Here is a 10,319-nt window from a genome sequence, read left to right on the forward strand (position 1 = left end):
AAATGTGTGCATTGTTTCCACACTAAACTGCTACTTGAACCCCTGGTTTACCTTTGTCCCATTTTCACATATTGGTTTTTGAATATTTTATGTACATATTTATTACTAACATTTGCGCTCATGTTGATTTGCTGCCACACAACTCCTCTGTTCATTTGTGGTAGTGTTATAGGTTTGTTGTCATTGTGCTGTGCTTAGCCATATTTTATACTAATGCACTTCCACTTGCTGTCCAAACTGTTTTCAATTAATTGTCCAGCTGAGTTGCATACTAATTCTAACACACCTGATGGTGATGGAAGGAGTTCCAGGTTGCCAAGCACAACCTCAAACCACAATGATTGCCAAGCTCACAAGCAGGGTCAAGCACTCTTACATACCATATATTATGCTTTATATATGTGTTTACAAGATTCTAATCGTATTAGTAATTTTGTATAGAAAAATGCCAGGGACAATTTAACTTGGGGCCAAACATTATTTATTGCTTTGTGCCAACAAACTCATTTTTTTTTTTTGCTCCTCAAACCAATGATCAGAATGTCAAAAGGCGTTTATGCCTGTCCCGCCAGGTCATCCATGACCTGTACATCTTTCTGGAAGGTAAAATTGCTGCAAAAACCAAGAGAAGCTAGGCTATGCCAAGAATGACGAGGCTCCTGGACACTCTGTATATTTTAGGAAGGGACTCCTTTCAATCCACGTCCACCTTAATTTGTGCAGTGAGCCAGTCTACAGTTTTCTGAAGGTTTCAATACCATTTTAGACCTTGGCTCACTATATATTCACTTTCTCACATTAGCTTGGGAGTGGAGGAACATAAAACTGGATTTTTCCTGTAACCGAAAGCAATATCATCCACGAATGTACAGTAGTCTGTAATGTGACATTCCAGGGGCTTGGCAGCACAGCAGAGGGATGTTATCGCCCTGTAAAGAAATAGATTACATTATAAGCAGCATGGTAATCATGCTTTAGTGGTAACGACATGCTGCTGGATTGTATTTTTCATGCTTTTCTGGCTGCATAAGCAATGCTTGCCCAAATCTGCACTAAATTGCACTCTGCCCTAGTTTGGCAATGTGTTTTTGTAATGTGTGACATAAAGGTCCAACTCTTACAGAAATATGTCTGCTATTTCATTTCCCAAATAATTTAAGTGTGCTTGTTATGACTTAAACTCCTAGGTTCGTTTGTAACCCAAACTTGATGTGATGAAATATGTAATGCATGCATTGTAAACATATGTAAATACTCACGCACAAAGACATTAGCAGTAAGTTCATCCCTCACTCGACGGTCCCCTGCCGTGCTTTGGGAGCTGGAGGTGGGATGTTGGTGCAAGTCTGGCTCGAGTTCCTCTGGAATGTCCCAGGTATCACCATGGTACATGCACAGGTTTTGCAGAACGCAGCATGTCATGATGACTCGGGCAGCTTTCCATGGTGCGTACAGAAGCTCACCAAGCACAGAAACCGTGCTTTTAGCAGCCCAATGGTGTGCTCAACAACCCACTGGCTTTTGTTGCAGAGCCTTGTTGTATTTATGCTTTGCTTCAGACCGGGTGTGACACACAGCTGTCATAAGCCATGGAAGCTTCCTGTATCCTTTGTCAGCTGTAAAAAGACAAACTTAATAAGTGTTAGTTCTTGGTATAGTAAGTGTTCTGTGAATGCAGTGTAACACTAGAGTTTTTTTTACAAAGGTTGTTAAGGGTTGTGCTCTTCGCTTGCTTTTTGGTTGTTAGGAGACATTTTTACTACTGACTACCACACTGAAGTACTGTGAGCTGTGAAAATAGTAATTATACTAGGGCTTCTGGGAATATCTGAAAGTTAGTTCTTCCCTCATGCTCCCAATATTGTACAATATTTATAAACTATTTGCTAAATTAGATGTTAGCACAAAATATGACATATAATGCAATATAGGTCATAGCCTGGCATTCTGACAATGCAAAGGGACATAGCAACATAATAGGTGTCTTTATGATTTTACTACTGTTAGTTGTATTACAGTAACAACATTATACATTACCTATTACCTATTACCTGTTGTTGCTGCTCCTCCTCTGCAGTAACCAGCAGAGTTGTGTTTGATGCCAAAACAGCAGTGGTGAAGAGCAACTCTACTTCAATATCCTGCTCTATGACAACAACAAGCACAATCCTCACACACATTTGAGTGTGCATAAATGTGCGCACATACCGCGCATAAACGTGCGTATGTACCGCACATGAGCCGCACATAAACTTACGCACGTACTGTATCCCTATAAATTTTCACAGAGCTTTTTAGCCATTCTGCATGCAAACCAAAAATTTACAGGGCAAAAAAAAACCACACAAACCAGAAGGATGCTACAAGAAAAGCGAAAAGTAATAATACACCATTTACTTTATTCCTCCAAAAAATGTTTTTGGTGTGTTGTCCCATAACTCTTTTATTTTTTTCCTTCTAGTAACATGGAGCCAAGGAGAATGGCCACCACCGCTGTCGCTGCTGCTGCTGCCGGCCCCGCCACCACCACCACCCTAGGGTCCCCAGTCCATAGACCAACAGGCAGCTCCCTCAGGCCAGCTAGGTTGCTTTGTGAAGCAGGCCAAGTAACATCTAGGCCCCTGAGCCCTCAACCTGGCACCTCAGCCAGTTTGAGCCGGACCAAGGATTCTGCTTCCAAGGCAACCAGCTTCACTCCTGAGCAAAATGCAGCCCTCATGGAGTCCTACGTACAACATTTTCCACGACTCCGTGGCGGCTTGCACTCTCAGACCTCCCATGCTGTAAGGCAGGAACTCTGGGAGGAAAGTGCCAGGAGTGTTAATGCAGTGGGCAGTACACAACGAACCATTACCCAATGTCAAAAACGTCTGAGTGACATCTTCAGACACGTCAAAAGGCTCCTGGGCACAGAGGCTGGAAGGAGTGGGACCTATCGTGAACATCTTGTGCAGCGTCTCAGGAAGTACGAAAGGTTGGCGTTGCCATTCATTGGGACAGAAACGGTGGTAGGGGTGGACTACCGGGATGACTCCGATGCTTGGCAACCAAGTAAGTTCAATCCTTTTACATTACCTAATTACCAATGAGAATTGATTTTTGCATTTTTGTGGGATTGCAACAGTTTAGTCATTAGCATTGAGAACAAAATAGGATTGTGTTTTTACTTATTTATGTTTGGGGTGAAATATCAGATATTTTTTTTTAAAATGACCTCTTTAGTGTATTTTTACCTTCTTTTGACTTGCATCAACATTGTATTTCAGTTTTTACAGTTTTTACAATAGTACGCCCTAAGATTCAGAAGTCCCCTCCTGCCCTCTGTGCTCGGGGTTATGTGGATGATGAGGATGTAACTTCGCATCGAGATGACACTAGGCTACCTCCCGGTAAGATGAACCTTCATGGTATATCTTGTTTGACATTGTGCACCTGTCTCTAACCATGTTTATAAGCACACTCATGTGTAATATGAGCGTTTAATTTCACACAATATTTGCTCTGGGAGTGTTATGTTTTGTGGTTATATTTGTGGTGAACTGATCAATCCAAATGAACTTGAGTTAGAGTCAAGCTCACTCTATTTCATTTGTTTTTGTGCTTTATTTAACAGATCACCATTTACAGGAGGAGGTTGTTGATCCACTGCAGAGAAGCCTGGAGGAGAATACAGGTAATTTGGTTTGTGTGTGTGTTCAGCCATCCAAAAGCTAAGTAACAACCTTCGATCTTTCTATAATATATCTATATCTACATATATAGGAAAGCCTGGAGCATGCGAGTGAAAGGAGAATAGCAGAAGGCTGGCATGACAGTGCAGACAGACAGGAAGACTGCGAGGGGTTAATGATTAGGTAATGGCATGTGCAGCACGTGTAGTACGTGCAGCACGAGGGGAGATTTATGTTATGTTACAATTTTGGTTAATAAAAGGCCTACGGGCCATTTAAGCAACATTTGTGTGATTATTTGTGAGTAAGTAAGGGGTAGTGGGGTGTTGGAGATTGGGAGGCAGGTGACCAAGGTATGTCTTGCCACAGTCAAGGATTTGTTAAATTTTCTTGGGAGATGTTTCTGGTGCAGCCTTCCTTTGGGAATTTGTGAGCTTATTGAGTTAAATATTTAAAGTAGACTGTACTTTCTGTCTGAATGTCAAACATATTTTGCCTGTGCAAACTTGTCACCACGTTCATTCATTTTGATGTGATATATCACGTGCCTTTGTAGAACATCCATGTCTGCTGGTTTCTGGTTCTGAAGAGTTTTCACAGGCTGCATCCACTGTGGAGGTAGGCAAGAACTGGTCCATTAGTGTTTATTTTGGGATGTGTTGGGGGAATGAACCTTTCCCAATGTGTTACATTTGTGTTTTTTTTTGTTTAGGGTCCCTCAGGTGAACATTTACCACAAGAAAAAGAGGAGACACATGAGGTTTCCGTAAGCAACCCATGTTTAATGTTAAGGATTTAGAATAAATGTGTCTAACATTTTGTCTAACATTTGTTGATGTTCCAATGTCAGGATGTTGTCTGCATATTGTTATGGTGACTCACAAAGTTATGTGATATTGTAGTAATTTTTTATTTTCCCTTTATAGCATCTAGTGTGGGCAGCCAGCTTCTAAGCCTCACTCGGAGGCTGGTTGCCCATTTTGATAGAGTAGTGGAGTCAAGGATGTCTGCCCCAAGTTCAAATAATTTGAACAGGTCTTTATGCTTCTACATGAAAACCTCAATCAAAATCACCAGGACCGAGAATTTACCCAACAACATCTGGCCATGCATCGTCTGATAGAATCAGTCCAACAACAATCGGCTACTTTGGGTGCCTACATGTTCAGAGTTGATCATCTCTGTAACACGTTAAGTGAATCCCTGGGCCAACAACCTCAGCTAAATCCGGCGATTATTCACAGGCTGGGTTGACAAATCCCAATAGGTCCTGCTGGTCCCATATCCCCTGCAGAGCAGCCAGCGCCATCATTCTCCCCGTCTCTTCCCTGTTCCCTGGATCCACCCTGTTCCCCTGCTGTTGCCTGGCCACTTCCACCTCCTGGCTGTGCTGTGGAGGTGGATCGCGTCCGTGGGTGTGCTGCTTATGGCCAGGCTGTTGGGGTTGCCCGTGGCCGAGGCCAGGATGTGGAGGTAGGCCAGGCCCGTTGGCGTGCTGTAGGGGGGTCCCGTGGCCGGACTGTTGGGGTGGCCTGTGCCCAAGGCCAGGATGTGGAGGTGGCCTGCGGCCAGGCTGTTGCGGTGGGCCGCGCCCATGGCCGGGCTGTTGAAGTGGCCCGTTTCTGTGGCCGTGCCCGGTCTGGGTGAAGTATGTAGATGGATGCCGGGTGCCAGGTGAGAACATTCTTCACATTCTTCCTGTCATTCTTCACTCAATTTTTTCTGGACCCCATAGGATCTATAGTGTGGGTTGGTTTGAGTTGGGATCCTGTGTGAAGACGCTTGTTTGTATAAGATAGCTTAATCTCTAAACACAAATCTAGTTATGTCTAGGGACCAAATATAGCACACCTCACTTCTCTTGTCTGTAACAGATAAATGTGCTTACTAATAGGTCAACTACTTTTCTCTTGGTTAAAATGACATACATATGACATAAGGTTATCAGCTGTGTATTCTATGCCAAATGTATTCTTGAATGATGTTATAATTACATATATTTTGAAGAGGACATATCTAACATACCCAACTCTGTTACTTTTAAGGTCACAGGACATTTTAAAATAAAGTGACCAATGTAGGAATGGAGAAAACTCGGCCAAGCTGCAAAACAGGTTGGTGTAGGATAAGAGCATGTTCATTATTTTATGGTTCAAACAACCATTGTGTAAAAACTAAGGTTTATTTTTTGTGTTTTTTTAGGGATTGAGTTTGATTGGCCAGGCTGGAAACAGATTTTAAATGTGCACTTGAAAGGAAAAAAAATACCATTCACATAATCTGCCGTTTATTTTTTTTTTTTAATTTTTTTTTTTTTATTCTTCCCCATAACTTGAAATGTGCAAAACCCAACAAATATAAAAATATAACAAAACTTTTTTTTAAAACATATGTACATTGTTTTTTTTTTTAAAACTGGTACGACCTGGGCATACCCCGAGGAGGGGCCATCCTGAACTGGCACTCCATGGCAGACATCCTCCTGTGCAGCCAATACAGGCTATCCGATCTACTTCCTGGCAGGTGAAGAAAAACAAAAAATATATTAACCGAGTTTGGTCAAAATATTTTTTAAAAGTACTGTCCTTGTAAAAATCAAACAAATTAAAATATAAACTTACCAGGAGAATGTCTGCCATGTCACCGGGGTTGGGGTGGCGGTGGTGGGGATGGGGGGCTTGGAACCTCCTCAGGAGGGCTGGCTGCCTCCACCGATATGGAACTGGCTGTGTTTGTGGGAGGAGACCAAAAAATAAGAGAGGTAAGTACCAATAAGAGAGGTAAGTACTGACCAAATGTAACAGTATAATATACAGCTAGTTCTTAAATTGCACAGCACAGTGCTAAAGAATTCAAGTTATGTCATCTCATCTGACTGTTTTGCTGTTTACATCGTGCCAAACAAGAAAGAAAGGTTATTCCTGGGGCCAAGCTAATTATGGCTATGGAGCTAAAGTGATGCAGTTTGTTGGCAATGAAGGTTGTGGGTTTTCACAAGGAACAAACTTGGCTAAGTGACATTTAACCTTTCTCTTCTGTTAAAAACCATATTCATGATTTTAAAGGAATGTTCACAATATCTAAAATGGAGAAATACTTAAATTCAGATGAGGAACTTGTGTCCTGTGGAGGAGGTGCTGGCAAGGGCGCTCCACTAACTGTAGATAAAAAATGAACACCATAAGAAAAATTGGGTGAGCAGGACTAAAGTAGATTTGTAAGGTTAGTTAAGGTGAATAGATTAATGCAAAACTTCTAAATGATACTTTTTGCCAAAGTCCAAAAATTCTGAGCAAACATTTGTCAGTACAACTATAGACAACTAAAAAACTCATGTCTATTTTTCTTCATGCTGACCAACAACCTAAAAAGAACCTTCATTTGATGCATGATTATTGACTGGAAGCTACATGAAATCCTGCTAGATCTTTCTTATTATTTGTAATATAATTATTTGTTAGTGTGAGAATGTGTTGAATTGCAACATATGTAACAAAAGTTGACTCTAAGGTTAGCTTACAGGCAATTTCCTCGGCCTTGGCCGCCTCCTCTCCTTCATCTGAGGACTCTGGCTGCAGATGTTGGGCAGCGGGCTCCTCCTCTGGCTATGGCACCTCCTCCTCATCTGGCTCCTCCCTGACTGACTCCTCCTCCATAATAGCTCCTCCCCTCAGGATGTCTCCTCCTCCACATCCTGGGGTTTGACCAGTCGCCCGTGTGGCCGCTGGATAATTAGCAGCCGCCGTCGTGATGGAGAGTGTGGTGTAATAACAAAAACAAATATCCCAAATTTTTAAGGATAGTAAACCAACAGTTCTAAGCTAAACAATACTACTTTACACAAACAACAAACATTCTAAAAACACCACCCCTTAACAAGAGGAGAAGACAAAATGCAATAAACTTACCAGACAGGATGCAGTCCCCCACTTCACGCACCAAATCGTCCCTCCTACGCTTGAGGCCGCTCCAAACATGTTGTATTTGGGCCACAGATGGCCTCGTATCTGGGGTCCAGAGCCTGTCTGCAAGCCTCTCCGCAATCCGACGCTTGCCATAAAATGACTGCTGCTGGTCATACCAGTGCAGAATCATTGTCTAAAGAAGACGTAAATGATGTAAACTCCGTTTATCCAGTTTTAGTAAAGCATTAGTAAGGGCCAGAAATACATACATACAATCTAGGGGCAAAATGTAAGCCCCGTTGCATTAGGTCATGTGGATTTATTTTGTTGACACAGGAAAAAAAAACAAAAAAACAAACCAAAAAGTGGATAAATACAAAACCCGGGAATTTCTATGTGAGACAATAGAATGATGTGCCTTCACCAAAACCAGGATTGTGGTTTCAGTTATCTAGAGGACATTCTACCAGAAGACTTCCACTGTCCTCTGGACAAAGTAAGATAATTCCCAGCCTTGCGTGATAGCGAGGAGGCTAATTAGTGCTCTTCAAATGATCTACCTCTGATTGAGCTTAATAGGGTAGAATCATGAAGATTTTTACAAACCGTACAGTGATCCCTCGTTTTTCGCGGTTAATGGGGACCAGAACCTTCCACGAAAGCTGAAAAACCGCGAAGTAGGATTTGCCCCTAGGAATTTTCGTTTATGCGGGTACAAGAATTTTTTAAATATGTAAACAGTATTTATACTTCACAAGTTATCGTCAACACAACACTAAAATACAGTATGCGAGACAGTCAACATCATGGACAAGACTGGCGAGATACAACAAGAGAAGATGGTAGGTGAGGCTGCGATGATGCGCAGACAATCAACTCACAGGGATAAATCCACTCATTGGTGGATGTCGCACCGGAAACCAATCACGCGCCTTTATGAGAGTCCGTGATATGTACTCTGAGTCAACTCATCTCCTTGTTTGACATGCAGGGATCCTTCTCTCTCACGCATCAACATGAAACAACGCTCCTTTCCGCAATGTGGCTGCCGACATGATTGTATTTTTTCATTTTTATTTTTTGATGAATATTTTGGAAAAACCCGCGAAGCACTGAAGCCGCAAAACATGAAGCGCGAAGTGGCGAGGGAACACAGTATATACACACATCGAAATATGTGCATGTACATAGTTTTTAACAGCCAACTTTAGGTGTATGGACCTCTACCCACCTCTCTTCTGCACCTCTAATCCATTGAAAGAACAATAAAGGACGCTCCATTCTCAGCTTTGATCCGTGCAGAGGATTCCAGCTGCCGATAGGAGCTGGGCAGTGAGAACAGCGCAGCTAGAATGAGATAGGGACACAGGCTGTCCCTCCCCCATTCTATAGCTGTGCTGTGGCTTCTATATAAAAAAATACTTGGGAAAATATATCCACTCTGTGGGCATGTGGAATTCTGCATGTCATATCTTGCAGCCTTACAACTCTGTGTACAAGCACAGAGGACCCTCATAGATAATAGTCCCAAAATATTTCCAAAGTCTCAGCACACCAGATTTTAAGAATTTGAAGATATGGGGATCCCAATTGCAAACACTATTAAAAATTCTACATTGGGAAAGCATTTTCCAAAGCAAGCGCACATAGGAGTCCTTAATTGAAAAAATGGACCCCCGGGCCCACTTACATAGCAAGGAGCAAGTGTCCCCCCCCCCCCGCTTGAACCTTCATTTTCTGGTTTATGCACCTCACCATTCCCAATAAATTGGGGTTCATTGAAATGTAGGTATAAATTTAGGGGTATCACCCCAATTCTCCTTGCTAGGTAAGTGGCCCCGGGGGGTGGGGGGCATGAATGGGCCTTTTCACTTTTTGCCTCCTAGATGCACTTGCTTTTTAAACAGCAACAACCTCCAAGAAATGTGGTTGAGTAGTAGCTAGTAGGATCCTCAAAATTTCAAGTTGTTACAAACAAGGGTTTAGGACATCTGAAGGATTAAAGACAGTGAGTTCTTGGGCTGAGGAATATGAGAAGCAGCCTTAACACACATATAAATGTTCAAACATGCATAATGCTATAAAACACAATTAAATGTGCAAACATGCATGATGCAAAAAAATACATTTAAATGTGCAATCATGCATGATGCACAAAACACATTTAAATGTGCAAACATGCATGTTGCATAAAAACACATTTAAATTTGCAAACATGGACAAACATGTATGTTTATGCAACTAAAAAGAATCCCCCTCCCACCTCTAAAATTTTTTTAAAAATTCACTTACCTGAATGATGAAGCGCAGGTCCCTCTCTACAAACAACAGGCGCGACATGATGATAACGCAGATATGAAACTTCCGGGTTTACTCTCGCCTACCCCACGCATTTGCACATACACCTGCTGTATGGGTATTAATACCCGCATGTAACCACTTTTATATTTTGCGCAAAGGTATGCGCATATTATTTCATATAAATTACTTTTTGTTTTTATTTTTGTTAGGTTTCTTTTTGGAATTATGGACTAACATGCTGCTTTGTACACTTTGAGCCAAACATAAGTTCTTGCTTTTCAAGCCTTTCAGGGTGTTTATGCAGAAAGCCCATGACATCAGAAATCATAGGAAGAAATAGGCAATCTTTTTAATTTGAAGCATGTTAAACAATATGGCCTAAAAAATCCTCATTGCCTATTTCTGCTATTTCTTCCTCGCTTTCGCTTTTCTATGTATATGT

The 10,319-nt window shown here is 41.8% G+C and overlaps 1 protein-coding gene and 1 long non-coding RNA gene across 2 annotated transcripts; one reads left to right on the forward strand and one right to left on the reverse strand.

Annotated features, from left to right (window-relative positions):
* Positions 1-464: 464 nt before the first annotated feature.
* LOC140323616 (uncharacterized) lies at positions 465-1,730 on the reverse strand. The gene is made up of 2 exons (XR_011919411.1): positions 1,260-1,730; positions 465-929 (listed from the first exon to the last, which is right to left on the reverse strand). It is a non-coding gene; the product is annotated as an uncharacterized lncRNA (long non-coding RNA).
* Positions 1,690-6,184, forward strand: LOC140323615 (uncharacterized). Its single transcript, XM_072400843.1, has 7 exons — positions 1,690-3,051; positions 3,267-3,389; positions 3,614-3,673; positions 4,228-4,289; positions 4,384-4,437; positions 5,717-5,785; positions 5,874-6,184. Exons 1-6 carry the CDS (start codon positions 2,466-2,468, stop codon positions 5,741-5,743), a joined length of 912 nt encoding a protein of 303 aa, XP_072256944.1. The 5' UTR covers positions 1,690-2,465; the 3' UTR covers positions 5,744-5,785; positions 5,874-6,184.
* Positions 6,185-10,319: the final 4,135 nt, after the last annotated feature.

The sequence above is a fragment of the Pyxicephalus adspersus genome, chromosome 2, assembly GCF_032062135.1.
Source record: "Pyxicephalus adspersus chromosome 2, UCB_Pads_2.0, whole genome shotgun sequence".
Lineage (NCBI taxonomy): Eukaryota > Metazoa > Chordata > Amphibia > Anura > Pyxicephalidae > Pyxicephalus > Pyxicephalus adspersus.